Here is a 21,422-nt window from a genome sequence, read left to right on the forward strand (position 1 = left end):
CTTTGATGCTCAACATTTGTTTGGGGAGTATGTGGAGGATACCTTGTAGGCAGTCAATGTGATCACTGACATGGCAAAGTCACTTGTCATCCTCCAGCATTGCATAGTTTCCCATCTTACTGATACCAATTCTACAGACAAAGATGTTCCTATGAGCCTTCCACTTAATATAATTTTCATATTTGCACCTGAGCTACTGCTCAAATTGTCTTGTATTTCTTAGTACGGGCAACAACAGTCTATAAAATAGCAACATGAGGACAAAGGCAGTTTGACTACTAAGAATGAAGATCGTGCTCAATACACCAGATTCTTCCTCCCCCTCACATACCGGGGGTTGGAGCATAGGGGAATACAGATTTCCTCCCAGCATGATTGCTGGGAGCTGGATATTCTCTTCTATTGACATGCAGTAGAATTGGTTCCAAAACCTTCATCGAAACCTCGCACAGCAGAGGACCAGCTGGGTTCAGCAGACAAATACTCAAATTGCTTTGCAAGTCTGTGAGGCTGTCAGTGCCGAAGGGCAACCACCATCACAGGGTTTACTTAAGGCTCTTACTTGTTTCCAAGTACTTCGGGGAGTGCTGTACATTTTACCCCAATTTTACATACCTGTGGGCGATAGCAGCCAACCTGTGGTGTCGAAGTGTAGGTTTTTACCATTCCTGCACCACTAGCTTACCAATGATGCTTCTGTTTGACTGCACCTCCCTAGCAGGCAAGACTTTATCCTTAATTGAAGTCTGTTCTTATTCTGTTGGCAGGTTTTATACCAATCGGACGTATTTATGCTCAGACACACATAGTTTACCCTTCTCCTGAGCTGAGAGTAATACCTCCAACACAATACCTACATGTGGAGCAACAGATCATGGTCTGCAGATACATGGTCTTCCGGGGGCTAATATCCTTCCAGCCAATTTCAGCAACGGTTGCTCGCTCTCTCTAACCGACCAGGGTATAGCCTACTAAATAATTTCCTTCTGCAACTGAAAATTGAGAGTGCTTGTTGTGGGGAATTGGCAGTGTATTTCTTTTTCACTGTAGAAAAAGTAGCCCTTTTTGACATGGTCACCCCCACTTTTTGCCTGGTAAATGTGATTTCGACTGAAAGTGCACTAGATTCCTGCTAACCAGGTCCCCAGTGCCGGAGCTCATTCTGAAAACTGTACAATTGGCAAAACCTTTAGCACCCTCTATCGGTCCCTAGTAAATGGTACCCTGGTACCTAGGGCCTGAGGTACTAAAGAGGGTCCCTAAAGGCAGCCGCACGAATTATGCCACACTAAAGGACCACTCGCCAAGTACATGCTAGGCTGCCATTGCAGGCTTCGTGTCTTGGTTCCAACAAAAGTGAAAACATAACATGTCACGCATCCCTGTGTGACATGTCCCTAACCACTGCATGTAATAATTGTGAGTCACCCCTACAGCAGACCTAAAAGTCCTAAGTCACGGGAGACCGAGTCTTTTCTTTTGAAGGCTGGGCAGGTCCTCTGGGTTCTTGAGGCTGTTGCTGCAGGATACCCCCGGGTTTCGCTTCTGCTGGTTCGAGGTGGGGACAGGCCGGTAGGGCTGGGGCCAAGTCATAGGGCGTCCTCTTAGCTTCTGCACAGCTGTTCGGTCCTTCTTCTTTTCTTCTTCTACTTTCTTGTCTCAGGAACCAAGGTTCAGGGGTGCCCCTAAATACTAGATTTAGGGGCGTTACAGGTATGTAAAAAGGTTGGGACCAATGGGTCCCTTCCCTGGGGTGGGTACACCCCCTATTATGCCACCCTACAGTGGGAGTTGGGTATAACCCTTTCCCTGGTTGACTCGGTAAACCCCATCTGCAAGATGGTGGGGACTGAGAGTTGTGCTTCACCTCGCCTCCCCTACCTGAGGAGTGGAGATGGCAGAGTTGGGCACACCTTTCTTCCTCACTTGCTTTTCCCGACAGTTCTCCCGCCTAAAGTGGGGGTCAGAACCAGTGGGGACCAGTTGCTGAAAGCAGCAAGTGGCCTCGGTAAGCTCACAAAGGCGGCAAGTCTTTGAAGCTTCCCCTTCGTGGACCCTGCCCATCCTGTAAGAGGAGGCTTGGCACCTCGTCCCAGGATGTGCATTTTTTCAAGCCCCAGAGAGCAGCAGGCTCTCGACTCAGGGGTCCAGGAAAATTTTTTGTGTTGGCAGCTAAAAGCAGCCACTCAGCCTGGACACTAGTGGTAGGTCGTTTTTTTAGGGGGCTTCTCCAAGCTGCCCTTTGTGTGCATTTTTCTTTAAATCCCACTCTGGTATCCGTGTGGGTTTAATGTACTGAGAAGGTTGATACCAAACTTCTCAGTTTTCAGTGTAGCCATTATGGTGCTGTGAAGTTCGTAATGACAAACTCCCAGCACCATATACTCTTAATGGCAGTACTGCACTTACAATGTTTAAGAATGGACTTAGGCACTGTTGGGGTACAGGGCTCATGCACCTGTACCATCACCACTGGTATAGTGCACCCATCTAGAGGGGTGACTGACCTATGCCTGGGCAGTGGGTTGTAGGCATGGCACACAGATGTGTGCCATGTCGACTCTTCACTTTGTTCTGCACCAAAACACACAGCCTGAAAAGGCAGTGTGTGAGTATAAAGGTACATGGCCTCTAAGGATGACTTGAGTGCTGCAGCCCTTAGAGGTCTTCCCTGGTCACAGTGCCCTGGATACCTGTGGTAACATTTACCAGGGGCCGACCTGTGGCCAGAGATGCCAATTGTTTTTTTTTTTTTTTTAATTTTAGGGTAAGAACATGGGCCCTGCGTACCTGATAGGCAGGAGCTGAGGGCACACTCGGGCAAAGCACATCAGCAGTTCAGCAAAACCACCTGGGCAACCTTGCAGAAAAAGGGCGCTTTCTCACATGACCTCCTAAGGTGAGAGCATCTGCCCTAAGGAGAGTTGGAACAAAAGCCTGTCAGGGAAGAGGGCACACCCCCTCCCACAGGATGACCTGCTGATTACCCTTCCTTGGGTGGCAAGCCTCAAAGGGCAGCTGCCTTTGAAATGCAAATCTGGCTCTTCCCTAGTGAGGAAGCCGACCACTTTGTCCAGGGCCTCTTTGGAAAATTAGCTAGTCCTGCCACCCCTAAGGTGGGCTACTGTGAGGCGGACACGTAGCCAATTTTGTGATGGCATACGTAATAATTCTGGGACAGGGTTATGCACACTTCCTGCAGGAAGTGGTCATATAGGGGGCGTAGTGACCCCATGGGTCAGTAGCCCATTGGCAACGACCCTGAACTCCCCTAGCGCCCCTAAATTCAGCATTTAGGGGAGCCCTTGACACCAGAGAAGCAGATCCTGATGGCCTACAAAGAAGGATTCGAAGAGCCGCAAATACCGAAAACTGAAGAGCACATGACCTGGTCCCAGCCCTGCTGTCCTGTCTGCCATTCTCTGTCGAACCTGAGCCAAAGACGACCCGTCCTGCAGCTGTGTACCTCCAAAACCTGGGAGGAGTGCCTACCTTCAGTAAAGACCAAGACCTTCTGAAGAACAGTAGAACTGTTCCCTGCATCCCGCAGACACCCCAAAAGAAAAGACTGAGGCCTCCGGAACCACCAAAACCTGACACCTGAAGCAACTACTACACCTAAAGCCACCACTGCACCCGTACCCTCCGGCTCTAGTTGAGATGGGCCACCGGTGTCAACAAGGTTCCCCAGCCCTCTAGAGCTCGAGTCCAATGTGGTTTCATCCCTCGTGGACTCCCTGACATCGCCTGTAGCCTCTGCACACTAGCCCCCTCGACCACTACTGCTTCCGGTAAGAAAACCTGACTTCAAAAAACCTCTGCATCCGTCGCCTCCTGGCCGTGGAGAAGAGGATCCCAGGTGTCACTTCATCCCTGAACATCGCAAGCCTTCAACTCCCCTGTAAGGTCACCCCGACTGGCCTTCCAGCCAGAGGCTGCAACTTCTTTTCAAAGTGACCAATCTCCATAGAAACCTATTGGGCTCCCAACGCTGTTTTGCACCCTGCACCAGGTCGCCCTCGTGCCGCTGGTGGCGTAATGCTGGTGCTGCCTTGGACCGTGCCCATCGTTCTCCTTAACTCCTGGAGATTGGTCTTCTAAGTTGCTGTACTATACCTATTTGCAGAACTTGTTCTTCCCTCTATAGGATAGCATTGCATAACTCACAAACTGCACTGTGTCCACATTTTAAAGTGAAAAGAATTTAGATTTGATAACGTACTTACCTGAACGGTTTTTCTCTGAAGCCCAAACATATATACTTGCTATTTTTATGTCTCGCCTAGGCAGGGCATGCGCTGTCTCAGACACTTGGTGTTCAGTTCTATCAGCTTTGAAAGCACCCAGCGCTTTCTAGTAGTCCTTTCGGCTCGTAGTTTAGCAGTTATTCTTGTTTCAGAATCCACTTACAGTACGTTACCATAAGCAACCACACAGAACAAGAGCACACACATCAAGTTGTTTGTGTAATTTGAGTCGTGTTTTATTTGGTTTCGGTTGCTTATCTGCTATCGTGCGCTGCTCATTAAGAGTGCATGCAATTCGAGCACCTGTGTTCCCATAACCCCCCCCCCCCCCCCCCCCCTCCCCCCTCCTCCTTTCCCTTTTCTAGGTGCGTGGACATAGCCGTTTTACATAGGTGCAACTTCGGGTGGAAATGGCACGTTACAAAGGGCCACCCGACTCACATCATAACTGCCGGGGACTGCCACCCTCAAGATATATAGGCAGCGGAGGGAGTTGGAAATGCCGGAGACGCAAGTTAGGCTCCGACTCCCCTGTCTCTTAGGCGATAATGGGCTGTTCTCCATTAGCACTGGCAGTATTGCCCCGCGTGTCACTATTGGCCTCCTTTAATTTTTGGCTTAGCAGTACGCCACATACCCTCATTTATTTTAAACTGTAAACTTGTTGGAGTTGCCCGAAAGCCAGCAAACCTCTCACAGGGAATGGTGCAGAGAAGAGTGCGCTGGTACTGGTGTGAGGATCACCATTGTTTTTTAAAATTATTTGCTTTTACGTATATTAATGTGGGGAGTTGCCATGCTGCTGCACCACACGAAAGCTTACATATGTGGCTAGTTATCTCAGGATAGACTTGAGTGAGTGCCCTGAAGCCTCTTCTGTCAGTCTAACTCGAGCAAGCTGCTGTTTCCAGCTCTGCAGTAGTAAATTCTCAGATTCCGTAGCTCACCTTATGTGGGTGAGGGGGCTTGGAGACCCTGCCAGTGGAAAGCTCCTGTCCAGTGGGAAGGGAACCAGAGACACCCCCCCCCCCCCCCCCCAATGCGTGGGTTGAACACGAGGCAGCTATGTGAGAATTGAATTTTCACAATTAGGATAACTACTGTTCTTCTGCTTGTGTGTAATTGGACTGTTCATAGCCATTAGTGTAGGGAAGTGGGTTTCTGTTGCAGTAACCCCCCCCCCCCCCCCCCCACACACACACACGCGCGCGCACACACACACACACACTTTTTGCCTGATAACTGATGCACTTTTCCTTGGTGTGCACTGGGCTCCTGCCAATCAGGTGCCCAGGGCCTGTGTTCCTTCCCTAAAAACTGCCTAACAGCCAAAACCCAATTGGCATCTCTGGCCACATGTCAGCCCCTGGTAAATTGTACCATAGGTACCCAGGGCACTGTGACCAGAGAAGGACCCTAAGGGCTGCAGCACTTATTGTGCCACCCTTAGGGGCCCTGTACCCTGACACACACACACTGCCTTTGCAGGCTGAGTGTCTGGGTGCAGAACAAAACAGAGTTGACATGGCACACACCCCTGTGTGCCATGCCCACAAACACACTGCCCTGGCATACCTCAGTCACCCCTCTAGCTGGGTGCACTATGCCAGTGGTGAGGGTACAGGTGCATGAGCCCTGTACCCCTACAGTGCCCAGGTCCATTCCTGGGCCCTGTAAGTGCTGTGTTGCCATTAAGAGTATATGGTGCTGGGGGGTCGACATTACGAACTCCACAGCACCATGATGGCTGCACTGAAGGCTGAGAAGTTTGATATCCAACTTCTCAGCACATTAAACCCACACTGATGCCAGTGTGGGATTTAATGTAAAATGCACAACAAAGGGCATCTTAGAGATGCCCCCTGAAACTAACAAACCAGTAACCTGACGGAGAGGCTACCACCCAGCAGACATGTTGCTAGACCCCTGAGTAGAGAGCCATCCGCTCTCGTGGGTCTGCAACAATGCACATCCTGGGCGAGGTGCTAGGTCTCCTCCCCCAGGATGGGCAGGGAAAGCTTCAAAGGCATGCCGTCTTTGTGAGCTTCTACAGGCCACTTGCTGTACTCAGCAACTGGCCCTCACCGGTTCTGACCCCCTCTCTGGCGGGAAGATCGGCGGGAAAACCCAAGTGAGGAAAGGGGGTGTGCCAGCCTCTGCCAACCCCACCCCTCAGGTGGGGGAGGCGAGGTGAAGCATAACCCCGTGCTCTCGCCATCTTGAAGATGGGGAGCCCTACCCAATCAGGACTAGGCTCCTGCCCCCCTCCCACAGGAGAGTGGCAGGCTAGTGGGTGTACCCACCCCAGGGAAGGGACCCATTGGTCTGACCTCTACCTACCTGTAACGCCCCTAAATTTAGTATTTAGGGGCACCCTGAACCTTCCTTCCTCAGATCCCGAAGCAAGCAAGAAGATCAAGAAACAAGAAGACCTGCCGTTCAGCTGTTAACAAGAGGAAGACACCAACTGATTTGGCCCCAGCCCTACATGCCTGTCGACCCTCGAACCTGCTCCTGCTAAACCCCGGCGTCTCCAGTGGTCCGCAACCTCAAAAACCCCGGAGGACCTAACTGCCTTGTGACTCTACCAAGACTGGGACTCCCACGAGCAGTGGTCCTGCTCAACAGCAAGCAACAACCCCTGGCACCAGCCAGGGACCGCGAACCCTGCACACTCTGCACCCGCCAAGCCTGGCCTGTGCCTGAGTAGACAAAGACCAAGAGGACGTCCCCCCAGCGACTGTGACCCAGAATCCAGCACCCAAGGTCCCACCTCGATGCTCCTGACGACCCCTGCAACCTCAGAACCAGGGACCCCTCCGACCGCGACCAGCAGAAGGTAAGATTTCCCGACGCGAAAAGAATCCCCGGCGCCCTGCGGCCCCCTGTGCCCAGCTCCTGGGTGCCTACCTAATCTACAGCTTCCCAACTTACCTCTCGAAGTGGTGGTCACACCTGAAAAATCTGTCCCCGAGCTTGCAGCCTTTGTTAGTCTTGTAGCTTCTCCATAGGAATCCATTGAGCGCACGACGGCTCAACAGCACACTGCACCCAGCCGCCCGAGTGCTCCTGGGAGTGCAACCTCTACCCTCATCTACTTTCCCACTTGCCCTGAGCAAGTGACCAGGAGCCCAGCTCCCACAGCCGCGTGCCCTGCTAGTCAGCAGCCACCAACCAAGGCCCCCCTGCCTCCCATAGACTAACATTGGGCCAAACTCGCTCTGCACCCGGCTGCCCCTGCGCCACAGGGTGTAGCAACTGTACCTACCTGACCCTGGGAGACCCCTGAGTCTATGCCCAGAACCTTAACTCTGCCTGTCGAGTACTTACCCAAAAGCTGATAACTCACTTTTCTTCCATAGGGTAACATTGACTGGTTTCACTTGGAAATTCTACCGAGTGTCGAGTTTTGAAACTTTAAAATATTCACTAAAAATCAGCCAAGCAACGAAAACGAATTTACTCACCTGCTATCAGGAGAGATCCCAATACTGGACCTTGATGCCCAGCACTGACCCTGAAAAGTGATTACAACCGTACTTACCGCTAACTTGATTTTCTTCCATAGGATAACATTGCCTGGTTTTTGCCAGAAATTCTTCTAAGTGTCGATTTTTGAAACTTACAAATATTTGCTAAAAATCACCTGTATGACAAACACATTCTTTCAGCTGTTTAAAGGAGATGCACCAGTGCTGGATCCAGGATCCAACACTGAGTAAGAAAAAGTAACAATAACCCTTCTTACCTGCTAATTGAATTTCCTCCCATAGGATAACATTGGTGATTCTATGTGAACATTTTTCAACTTGTAAAAATACAATAATATTCCTCAAAAATCACAACTGTAACAAACGTTTGTACTCCACTGTTTACAGGAGATGTCCCAGGACTGAATCTAGAATCCAGTCCTGTGGTAAAAAAAAAAGTCCTCCAAAAAGTTATCTATTGCATTTAACTGGAAATTCCCATTGAGCTCAATGTTATATTGTGTTTGAAATTGTGTTGCCTATTGCAACAACTGTAACTATTACATTAAAAAGTCTATTGCCTATTGAAAAGTATTTAACTAAAGTATCTTATTCTGAGAAAGTATATTTTGATACCTATTGTTGGTTCTAAAATAAAACTACTATATATTTTTATATACAAACAATTGGCCTAGAGTTCAGTTGAGTGTGTGAGACCATTTGCTTACTGAGTGTGTACAGCAAATACTTTATACTGTCCTCTGATACTGCCTTACTGCTCGACCAAGCTACCACTTTAGAGAGTAAGGTTATATCTAACTTTAGCCTCTGCCAAACCTCTGGGGACTGTGGACTCTGTACACCCTGTACCTATTTGGTGACAGTATATACAGAGCCACTTTCTTACAATTAGGGGATGATTTGTAGCGACCTATATGCATTGATAACACACACCAGAATGATCATACATATGCAAGGTATTGGTTCTGAGTAACCTCTACTAACAGTCTCTCTAGCCTGCTTGTTGTAGGTGTACTGGTGTGGAGACTGATTCTTGTGGGATTTTTCTTACTCCGCGTTAATTTGATGCCACTGGATGCAGTTTCCCCGCTATGCTCACTCATTCCCGCCTTTCTTGGCAGTTTTCACCCTGTCGTTAGCGGCAATGCTGGTGCACGTTTCTGGCCCCGCCACAGCATGTCTGTAGTTTTGCCATGAGAAGCCTACTTTGGTTAGTGGTTACATTGAAGCTGTGCCATCTTGCCTGCTCTCTTTTCTGTTACTCTGCTGCATAGATGCAATTTACATGACTTGCTGACGAGCGAGCTGCTCTCGTAAAGGCACTGGAGATTAATCTATCTATGTACTACCGCAATATTCATGGAAGCAAAATTCACTTCCCAACCAAGGCTGCACTTGGTGTTACTCATTGCCCCTCACACGGACATTTTAATCTGCGTGCCGGTTCACTCTGTTGGGTCTAATGACCACCTGAACTGTGCAGTTATTCTAGCTCCAGGATTTCCGCTCACCATCATGTTTTGCGAACGCACCTTCAATTCAGCTTCCCACACATAAACCACTACAGCGCAGTAGTACTGCAAGCTTCCTTCACATAAATCACCTCAGCTCAGCAGTAGTGCTAGCTTCCAGCACATAAAACCACTGCAGTGCATTTGCTGACACACAATATCACTACAGCTCAGCAGCAGTGCAAACTTCCTGCACTGCAGCTGCCCCCACATAAAATCGCTACAGCACAGCAGCAATGCAAACGTTCCTCACACAAAGGACGTGAAGCGTTGTCAGCTCTGGTACAAGTTTTGATGACAGTGCTAGAAAAGATGTTTCAAAAGGATGGAAAATTATGCTTGACGTCACACAGTACCATACAACATCATTGCACTCCACGCCACATAATTACACTACACATAAATCTACTCCATGCCACAAAGCGGCACTCCACATAAATACACTCTAACATAATTCCACTCAAAGCATCACAATTCAGCTCCCCACCATTCCATTCCACTGCACAAATTTCCACTCCACACCACATACATCCAATTCACCCCACAAATTCCACATAATGTCACATAATTCAACACCACGCCATATAATTGCACTCGATACATGCCACTCCACCACACACAGTACCACTATATATACGTCCACTAACTTGATAACACATAATTACTATCCACATAATTCCATTGCACACAAACACACTGATCCAGCATTTCTCAGGTTCAAAAAATCCAAACCGCAAACCCATCCTCTCCTCCACTTCTTTCAGTGTCTTGTGCGTACACAAGCTTAGCCTCTTTATGCATCTATAACCTTCTCTCCCATTCATTCATTCTTTCTCAGACACACTTTCTAATACTTTATGCAGTTCGTTCACCACTTCATACACAAACAGCGTATCACTCTCAATCTTACTTTCTATCTATTTTATACACCTCTCACCCCTTTCAATTCACCGTACCACTTATTTCCAATACCCTACACATCACACAATTCCACAACTAACAATTTCCGTGTAAACCACATAATTCCATTACAAACATGCATCCACTCGAAACAAAAAAACATGAGTAAAAAACAATATCATTTACAACACCAATAGCTCTAACTTACACAAATGCAAGACTGATTGCATTGCACATGCTTGTTATAAATTGGTGTGGATCGCCTACTTGAGTTGTGTGTGTGTGTGTGTGTGTGTGTGTCATTTATTGATCATTGTGTATAGCTGCAAATGTCTTGTACTCCTCTGTGTTAAGCTTAAGGCTGCTCGACCACATTACCCCCCTAATAGAGCACTTTGGAAATGCAGAGCAAGCCCCTGTCTATTCATAAGGGAACACCTGGACTCTTTACACAGTATGTCATGTTCATGATATATCCTATAAAGAGCCAGCTTCCTAAATTCATTCCCTTTCCAACTCCTTCCCCTCATGCCTCTCAAACCACCGCCACCACATTTAAACGAACCAAGCGTCTTCCACCTGCCCGCTCTAACATTGGGCACACAGAAAAAAGGCATTCTGCAGGACAAGCTGTGCCTGTCACTACATTGAGTAAATTAATTGTAGAATTTATTTGTAGTGGTAAAGATTCAAAACACTTGATGCTGTGGCAGTAGGAATGATTTACGTTATCCACAAAGTAGCAATGGCAACTTCAGTCAATAATCCTAATTATTGCTGTCAATAATATGCAAGGTCAATAATATGGATCAACTCCAAAGCAGAGCGTTCTTTAGTGTCTGCATACGGGAGTGGGTAAACCCTTGTGTGGACCATCTTATGACAGTCTACATGATGTGGCCAATTTCCCTTTAGTCCTGAACATGGCACCATGTGTTGTAATTCGGAGAGCTCTAAATAAAAGCCAAAATCACTGGATATAATACTGCATCTTCTAGATAAACCCTTCATTATCAATGCCTCACTAATAGAAATACATATGGTGATTCAATTACTTACAATGTTCAAAATGTCCTTTTGTATTTATTCAGATTCAGCGTTTGCTAGAGGCCCAAGCTCTGCAATCCTCTTCCACAAGCACCAATACACCAGCACAGAGACAAGTGGAATTTATTGCCATGGAAACACAGTCTACTGCGGGGCTGCAAATGACAAAAAGTGTTAGCATTGCAGTAAGCACAGGTAAATGTTTCATCGTTTCATTTTGATTCTACAATTTGAGCAGAACAGCCAGATGCTTTCAACCGTAATGTGTTGTGTTTTTTTAACCATTTTGAAATATTTTCTTTTGTGTGTCAAGAAGTTAACCACAATTGTCTGTCTACTCCTCTATTTTCAGGTGGCCCAAGGTCAAAGAAAAGTCCAAAATGTAGTCTATATGAAACTTATTCCATTGCTGTCTGATTTCATAGAACTCTTTCAACAGCTGTCACCAAATGGGTAGTACATTTTTCAAGCTGTATCATCGAAAGGGATTCTGGTCTCTCCACCAACCAAGTTGAAAAATTCAGGCATTTAGCCATTGCTACATAGCTCCATTGCTTTGGACGGCAGTCTATTTTGAATCTCTTTAGGATTACCATTTTACAGACATCTGTCAGGTAAACTATTTCTGATGGATATATCTTACGGCATATTACCACCCTGTGAATACCAAACTACTCGAGGCCTTAGGGGGCCTCGGAGTAGTTTTGAAAACTTATTCCCCAGCTTTGACTTTCCAGCTCTACCACATGGCGAAATCCAGCTAACTCCACATTTGGTTGTGATGCCAACAGAGTTTATAGGCGCCCACCCGTGCGTATACCTCAGTCCTGTTTTTGTGCGCTTCATTGAAAAGGTCCAGTGCCCTGCATTTGCATTATGAAATTCTCAGTTCTCCAAAATTGGATCTTTTATATTTTCACATGCGTGAACCATTCCCCCATCGTCAGGTTGGGAATCCCTGGAACATTAAAATAGCAGTATACTCTGTAAAAAGGCCATATGAAAACACCCAAACTTTAGCCAGTGAGGTGGAAGCTTATGCTCACCTACTCTCAACAGCCCACACTTTAAGACCTATCGAAACCGGTTTCTCTGGATTACTTGTCCCACTGCTACATCAGCTTCTACATGCACGTCTAGGCAGTATTGCTTTATGAATGTGTGCTGGCTCTTCCAGGTGGCTGTACGGCAAATGTCTTTCAAGGACATCCCAGCATAGTGTCTCGCATTTAATGCCATGCTCCTGGTGGAATGCACCCTCACTCTCCACTTTAGGGGATGCTTGTCCTTGGCATGACAGAAGGAAACACAAGCTGAGCCAACGAAGTATCCCTTTCTTGGACAAAAGACACAAACAGCTGATTCTATGTTGGTTTATCCTTCATTTTGCCTGTGTAGAACCTGAATCATTTACGCAGTTCTAATGAATGTAATGCTCTGCTGACATAGATAGATTTGGGACGAAAGATCAAAGAATGACTGGTTTAATTAAATGAAAGTCAGTAGGAGACTTGGGTGTATACTTAGGGTTGCAGCATCAACTGACCAAGGACAGTATTAAATTCCTACGAAAATGAATGTTGAAGCGGTGGAAATGCTCCAGTGTCCTTTCATTTATTGATATTATTCTTTGAGAGGTGAGTAGATGACGAAACTCGATTCTCTTAAATATTGAAATTGCAGCCAGATGGATTTTGACTGAAGAGTATTTAAGCCCATTGTTGTCTAGATTCAACGAATATAGAAAGATTTGAGGTTTTAATCACAGTGGATTGATGGCTATTATTCCTGCACCATATACAGAAATGCTACTACTTGGCACCTTTGTGGTCTCTGAGCTCATGCCTGTGCCAAAATATTTCTATATTCTTGTGACGGATCTAAATGGCTAAACTGTACGTGGTCAGTTGCCATTCTGTCAAGTTCAGCGACTTCGGCTCTTGAAGGGGAATTTCTCAGTGATGCCTGAAAAAAATCCTGGGATGCAATTTCAGAGAAATTACTGGACTTGTTGATAGCTGCAGCAGTGCTCTGTGCCAATATTGGCATGGCCACACTGGAGCACTGAGAATTAGAGCAAATCGGTCAGTCTTTTCCTTCTTCAGCACCCTGGGGGATCGGGGAAAAGAAGGAAAGGCTTCAGCAAATGTCTTGTACCAACAAGAGAGGTGACCCCATTGGTCGAAAATGGAACATACTTTCTTCAGCTCCAGTTCCCACATATGACAATCCGACAATTGCCAACTGAGTGCATTTGCCCGATTATCCTGACAAGTGTTCCACAGACATGTTCCTCTTGTGAGAAATGGCTCAATTTCAGAGCTGCTGAGCATCTTCTGAGAGGGATCCGGTTTGTGTTCCTCCTTGCTTGGCTATATGAACATGGACATTGTCTGTTGTGACTTGGACTGACTGACCAGCTTGGGAACGAATGCTTGCAGGCCTAGATGTATGGCGCTGATTTCCAACCCATTGAGGTGAAATGTCTTCTCAGTGTCTGACCATAGGCTTGAGGTTGCGAGTTCCGGCAGGTGAGCACCCTATCGATTCATGAATGCATCTGTGGTATCATCCTGTTTGACACAAGTAGGTAAGACAGTCCTGCATTTAAATTTGGTGGAAGCATCCACCACAGTAATACCTGTTTCAGCTTCCTTGTGACTCGAACTGTAACTTACCAAGACCCTTCAACTTGATTTCATTTCAAGTCTAGCTCGTGATTAACAGGTCTCATGCAGAGTCTGCAAAAAGGAACATGGCCAATGCATGCAGCCATTAAGCCCAATAGGGATTTGGATTGCCTCACAGTTATCAGTAGTTTTGTTGAGATGTTCCTTTCCACAATTTGCAGATTCTTCGCCCTTTCCCGAGATGGAGATGGAGAAGTCTTTCCCAGTTAAGTAGAGTAATGCATGCAGGAACTGAATTTTTGAGACTCCAATGAACATGGTATTCTGTTCAATGTGAGGCCCAGTTTCTTGAACAGGTTGAAGCAGGCCATCGTAGGTTTCTTGCCTCTTTGATGGTGCCACGAAGAACTGATCATTGAAGTATGGGAACACCTGATGAACACCTCATCTGAGGAAGACCGCTACTGAAGCGAAGCGTTTGGTAAAAATATGAGGGGCTGATTGGAGTCCAAAAGGAAACCCTTTGAATTGGAAATGATACCCATCAGCAGAAATCTTGTATATGTTCAATTCCTTTGAATTAGTATGTGAAAATATGCATCCTGAAGATCCAGCGAGATCATGAAATCTCCTCCATGCATTACTAGGAGGACTTCCTGTAGGTAACCACCCGGAAGGATTATTTAGTCAGAAACTTGGTTATGTTGCCCAAGATTGGTCTCCACTGACCTGTTTTCTTTTTTATCAGGACAAACCTGGAGTAAAACCACTGTGTTCTCTGTGGTTGAAGGACAATTTCTAGAGGTCCCTTGAGGAGGAGTAAGATAATTTCCTGCTGAGGCTCCTTCGTGTAGGTAGATGGTGCTCTTTCTTGAGTTAGTTCACAGGTGGTCCCTAAATGAATTCCAATGTACGGCCTAAAAGAACAGTTTGCTGCAAGCATTTGACTGATGTGTTATTCTCCCAGGCGGGAGCAAACAGGGAAATTCTCCCTCCCACTCCACCCAGCTACAGTGTAGGAGATGGAAAAGGATGCAAAGCTAGAAAGTCAAGCTTGTTTCTGGTCGTCATTAGTGCATGTTTGGGTGGCACTTCTTTCATCCTTATGACTTTCTGAAGATCTACCTTTGGCTTCTGTCTTAGGAGTATTCTTGATCATATCCAGATTGTCTTTGTGAATAGTATGACTGATTACTTCCATACTTGTTCAAGTATCCCATAAAAACTTTGTGATTTTCTAGGGACTCAAATGAGCAGATCCATATCTGCAATACTGTAGGAGACCAAAAGCCTTGTCAGTATCTGTATCAGTGATAAGACTTTGAAGAGCTTCATCCACATGTTTGCCGGAAAGAGTAAGAGCATCGAACGGCATGTCCAAAATCTTTGATTGCGCCATAGGATTTATGGCTGTGGACTCAGGGCTCTATGCAACATTTTCCTTAAAAGTGATTTGGTAAAAATATTTATTCGTAGTACGTAGGGCTGTAGATGCATTCTCTGCATGCTCCTGCCATCTTGTCAGAACCACATGCCCATCTACGAGGATTCAGATATCAGTGAATGTAATTTCCCTACTGCCCCATGGTAAAGGTATTACGAAGACCTGGAAGAGGCATGGGAGGTATTCCAAGATGGCTGCCAGGTGAGCTATCATCGAGTAGTATGCTGGTTTTGTAAAATTCTTGAAAAAGACAGTTTAGAATGTTAGGAGCGCTTGAATAATGAACTGTGCTCTTCACTTGAAGATTTGAGGGAATTGGATGCGTTTTGGTGTTTGCTGCGAGAACTCAGTCAGGGTAGCGGTCATCACTGCACTCGACGTTTTAGTGATTCGCCGCGTCCACAGACCACTGTTCCAGGGAGATTAGTGTCTCCATTCCGAGCTCACACAGTAAGACGTTTTCAGTCTGTAGCTTTTGTTCGGCTGCTTGAGGGAGTTTTCGCTTTTAGATATTAGTATTTCGAGAGTGCGCATGCTTAGTTCTGAAGAGATAAGAGTCAGCACTACAACAGTTATTTTCTGAGGAGACTAGTGTTTTTGGGGTCACGCATTCTCCTTTTTCTTATGAGAGAGAGAGTTAGCACAAGCTCTGGTTAATTCCTGAGGAGAATTTCTGTCCGTAAATAGTTTCTTGAAATTAGTTAAGTCTTAGTTATTTGGGGCAGAAAAACGTGAGCGTGAAAATACTTACATATTTTAAGATATTGCTTTAAATATAAATAGAACAGTTATTCACTAGTAAATTAGAATTTTAGTATATCCAATGTAAATACTTACCACAAATGTATACTGGGTTGTGTGTTTTCTTGTCCCAGAGAATCCGAAGGTGACAGTAACCTAATATAGAAAGCAAAAGAAAAGAATACATTAAAAATTCAAACTGGTACTTTTAGCAAGAAAGAAAAAAGAATCGCTTCTGACGTATATTCAAGAAGCGTTTACACAGAAGAGAGGCATTGGTCACACCTAAGCTGTGTAGGTACATAGATGAGTAGGAACATGACAAAAATGCATACTAAACACAAATATTTGAGTCGGTAAGTTAGTGTATTTTAAGTTCATATGCCTATTCCCGGAAATACCAATTATATGAAGAAGAAATAGAAAGAAGACAAGAACAGAAGGCAAGAGAGCAACCAGACGAAGGAGTGGCTGTCTCTTCTCTGTCCCCTACCCCTTTCCCCCCTGTCGCATTATGCCTCAGATGTGACTGGGAAGACGGAGAGGGGCATTGGGATCTACGTCATTCTGCTTCTGTGCACATTGGTATTGCTCTGACACATCTAGTGTTGGGCCCTGACATTTTTTACTTTTTTACATTTTTTTTTTTTTTTTTTTGTCTTTCGAGGTACTGTGACTCCTTGTCTGGTAAGTAAAGCACCTGGTCATCGGCTCCATTGCCAGATTGAATTTTTCTCCGCCATAGAGTCTGGACATATCCATCGAAGCTCATCCTTGACGTACCCTTTAAATCACCATCAACTGTGCAATTTGTGCTGATCCCCTGAACAAAAAGAATAAGACTGTGGCTTGTCAACAATTTAATGAGAAAAACGCTGAGTTAACGGAGAGCTCGACACATGGCCCACAGTATGGCTACTGCTGCGGAGCTCAAGATATTGAAGGAGGAGAAGATTGTCAGAGCGGAAGAAGATGATTATGGAACAGAGACAGCAGCTAATCCGCACTGTCTGCTCCAGACTCCGATGTCCACTCCAGGCGCAAGGAGATGAGGGTCGACCATCCATCTTCTACCAGAGCGACCCCATCATACCTGAGAAGACATCTTGGACAAAGAGCACTCCAAATGTTGCGAGAACACAGACCCCTAAACATAAAGTATGTTTGGAGGACTTGCCTTCCCTTGAGCGGTTCGACCTCGCAGCCCAGGTCGACACCCAGGTCTTAGCGTTCAACCAAGTGGTTCTAGTCGACACCAAGACAGGGCTTCGTAGTCTAAGTAGGGAGGCGCCCCTTGTTCCCTATCTGGCTCCTAGTCATAAAGCTGAATACGGCACCAAGCCGTTGAAGACTTGAGATCAGTATGAGTCCCCTACCCAGCTGCCGACATTGAAAAAACCTCCTCGTCAAAACCCTTGATGTCCAAAGGCATTGAAAGACCAGTCATGAAAAGGGAAAATTCTCCTAGCTTCGGAGCTGAAACACCATAGTATCAAAGAAGAGGAAGGTCCTATCTTCGAAATAGTAAAACGTGTCTGCGACAAAAGACAATTGAAACAAGACTGGTAACCTCATTGTAAGGAAGTGGGTTTCTGTTGCAGTAACCCCCCCACTTTTTTCCTGATAACTGATGCACTTTTCCTTGTTGTGCCCTGGGCTCCTGCAAATCAGGTGCCCAGGGCCCAGGGTTCCTTCTCTAAAAACTGCCTAACGGCCAAAACCCAATTGGCATCTCTGGTCACATGTCGGCCCCTGGTAAATGGTACCCTAGGTACCCAGGGCCTTGACCAGAGAAGGCCCCTAAGGGCAGCAGCACTTATTGTGCCACCCTTAGAGGCCCTGAGACAGACAGACAACCCCCCCTCCCCCTTTTGCAGGTTGAGTGTCTTGGTGCAGAACAAAACAGTCGACTAGGCACACATACCTGTATGCCATGCCCACAAGACACACTGCCCTGGCATACATCAGCCACCCCTATAGCTGGGTGCTCTATGCCAGTGGTGTGGGCACAGGTGCATGAGCCCTGTGCCCCTACAGTACCCAGGTCCATTCCTGGGCACTGTAAGTGCAGTGCTGCCATTAAGAGTATATGGTGCTGGGAGGTCGTCAACACGAACTTCACAGCACCATGATGGCTACACTAAAGACTGAGAAGTTTGGTATCAAACTTCTCAGCACAGTAAACCCACACTGATGCCAGTGTGGGATTTACTGTAAGATGCACAACAGAGGGCATCTTAGAGATGCCCCCTGAACCTTACCTACAATCCACGTCTTCTCTGAGGGGCTGCCTAGGCTGCCACATGTGAGAAAGTGCCATCTTTCTTGCATGGTATGCCTCCACTTTTTGCTGAATTGCTGATGTAGTTTGACTGAGTGTGCCCTGGGCTCCTGCCAATCAGGTGCCCAGGGCCTGTGTTCCTTTCCTAAAACTGCATGACAGCCTAAACCCAATCGGCATCTCTGGCCACAGGTCAGCCCCTGGTAGATGGTACCATAGGTACCCAGGGCACTGTGACCAGAGGAGGCCCCTAAGGGCTGCAGCACTTACTGTGCCACCCTTAGAGGCCCTGTACCCTTACACACACACACTGCCATTGCTGGATGAGTATCTGGGTACAGAACTAAACAGTCGACAAGGCACACATCTCTGTGTGCCATGCCCACAACACACACTGCCCTGGCATACATCAGCCACCCCTATAGCTGGGTGCCCTATGCCAGTGGTGTGGGCACAGGTGCATGAGCCTTGTACCCCTTCAGTACCCAGGTCCATTCCTGGGCACTAAGTGCAGAGCTGCCATTTAAGAGTATTTGGTGCTGGGAGCTTGTCAACACTAACTCCACAGCACCATGATGGCTGCACTGAAGACTGGGAAGTTTGATATCAAACTTCTCACCACACCAAACCCGCACTGATGCCAGTGTGGTATTTACTGTAAGATGCACAACAGAGGGCATCTTAGAGATGCTCCCTGAAACCTAACCTACAATCCATGTCTGGTCTGAGGGACTGCCTAGGCTGCCACACAGCAGACATGTTGCTGGACCCCTGGGTAGAGAGCCATCCGCTCTCCTGGGCCTGCAACAATGCACATCCTGGGCGAGGTGCTAGGTCTCCTCCCCCAGGATCGGCAGGGGAAGCTTCAAATGCATACCGCCTTTGCGAGCTTCTCCAGGCCACTTGCTGTACTCAGCAACTAGCCACTATTGGTTCTGACCTCTCTCTGGCGGGAAGACTGGCTGGAAACCCCAAGGAAGGACAGGGGGTGTGCCGACCTCTGCCAAACCACCCCTCAGGTGGGGGAGGCGAGGTGAGGTGAAGCACATCTCCGGGCTCTTGCCATCTTGAAGTGAAACCCTGCCCAATCAGGACTAGGCTACTGCCCCCCCTCCCACAGGAGAGCGGCAGGATGGGGGTTGTACCCACCCCAGGGTAGGGACCCATTGACCCCTGCCCTTTACCTACCTGTAACGTCCCTAAATCTAGCATTTAGGGGCACCCTGAACCTTCCTTCCTTAGTTCCAGAAACCGAAACAAGAATGAAGATCAAGGGACAATAAGACCTGCCGTGCAGCTGCTAACGAGAGGAAGACTCCAACTGATTTGGCCACAGACCTACCTGCCCGTCGACCCTCGAACCTGCTCCGGCTAAACCCTGGTGTCTCCAGTGGTCAGCAACCTCAAAAACCCTGGTGGACCTGACTGCCTTGTGACTCGAACTAACTGGGACTCCCATGAGCTGCGGTACTGCTCAAAACAAGCAACAAGCCCCTGGTATCAGCCAGGAACCGCGAACCCTACACACTCTGCACCCGCCATGCCTGGCCTGTGCCGGAGTGGACAAAGAGCACAAGGACGTCCCCCCGGCGACTGTGACCCTGAATGCAGCACCCAAAGACCCACATCGACGCTCCTGGCGATGCCTGTAGCCTCAGAACCAGGGACCCCTCCAACCGCGACCAGCAGGGGGTAAGATTTCCCGACGCCAAAAGGCACCCCGGCCCCCTGTGCCCAACTCCTGGGTGCCTACCTATCCTCCAACTTACCTCTCCAAGTGGTGGTCACACCTGAAGAATCTTTGTACCCGAGTTTGCAGCCTTTGTTTGTTCTGGAGCTTCTCCATAGAAATACATTGAGCGCCCGACAGCTCAAAAGCACCCTGCACATAGCCGCCCGAGTGCCCCTGGCAGTGCAACCTCTAATATACTTCCCTCTTTGCCCTGAGCAAGTGACCAGGAGCCCAGCTCCCTCAGCCGCGTGGCCTGCTAGCCAGCAGCCACCAACGAAGGGCCCCCTGCCTTCCATAGGATAACAGTGGGCCGAACTCACGCTGCACCCAACTGCCCCTGTGCCGCTGAGGGTGTAACAACTACTTGCCTAACCCTGGGAAACCCCGGAGTCTATACCCAGAACCTTAACTCTGCCAGTCGAGTACTTACTCAAAAGCCGATAATTCATTTTTCTTCCATAGGGTAACATTGACTGGTTTCACTTGGAAATTCTTCTGTCTGTGGAGTTTCTAAACTTTAAAATATTCACCTAACATCAACCAAGTACCGAAAATACTCACCTGCTATTAGGAGAGATACCAGTGGTGGATCTTGGTGCCCAGCACTGACCCTGAAAAGTAATTACAACCATACTTACCACTAACTCAATTTTCTTCCATAGAACCATTGATTGTTTTTCTGTGAAATTTCTTTTAAGTGTCGATTTTGCAAACTTACAAATATTCATTAAAAAGCACCTGTATAACTTAAACACAGTCTCTCAACTGCTTACAGGTGGTACACTAGTGCTGGATCGAGGATCCAACACAGACCTAGGAAAAAGTAACAATAACCCCACTTACCTGCTAAGTGAATTTCCTCCCTTAGGATAACATTGGTGATTTCATTAGAAAAAGTTTTTAAGTGTCAACTTTTAAAATACTAAAATATTGCTTAAAAATCACAACCGTAACTAAAACGCATTTACTCACTTGTTTCGAGCAACTGTCCCAGGACTGAATCTAGTATCCAGTCCTGGAATTAGAAAAGTAATCCTAAAAGTAATCAATTGCATTTACTTAGAATTTACCATTGAGCTCAATGTATAATTGTTTGAATTGTGTTGCCAAGTGCAACAAATTGTACCTATTGCATTCAAAAGACTATTGCCTATTGAAAAGTATTTAACTAAAGCATCTCATTCTGAGAAAGTATATTTTGATACCTATTGTTGGTTCTAAAATAAAACAACCATATATTTTTATATACAAACTATTGACCTAGAGTTTAGTTCTTGTATGTGAGACCATTTACTGACTGAATGTGTACAACAAATGCTTTACACGGTCCTCTGATACTGCCTTACTGCTCGACCAAGCTACCACTTTAGAGAGTAAGGTTATATCTAACTTTCGCCT

General features: G+C 46.9%; 1 protein-coding gene across 1 annotated transcript in view; it reads left to right on the forward strand.

Annotated features, from left to right (window-relative positions):
- Positions 1-21,422, forward strand: part of STIL (STIL centriolar assembly protein) — a 310,496-nt gene that overhangs the window by 203,199 nt on the left and 85,875 nt on the right. Inside the window, exon 13 of the mRNA XM_085602678.1 lies at positions 11,241-11,391. Within this exon, the coding sequence (XP_085458804.1) occupies positions 11,241-11,391 (151 nt within the window). The remainder of the gene's footprint in view (positions 1-11,240; positions 11,392-21,422) is intronic.

This window comes from Triturus cristatus, chromosome 4_2, assembly GCF_964204655.1.
Source record: "Triturus cristatus chromosome 4_2, aTriCri1.1, whole genome shotgun sequence".
NCBI lineage: Eukaryota > Metazoa > Chordata > Amphibia > Caudata > Salamandridae > Triturus > Triturus cristatus.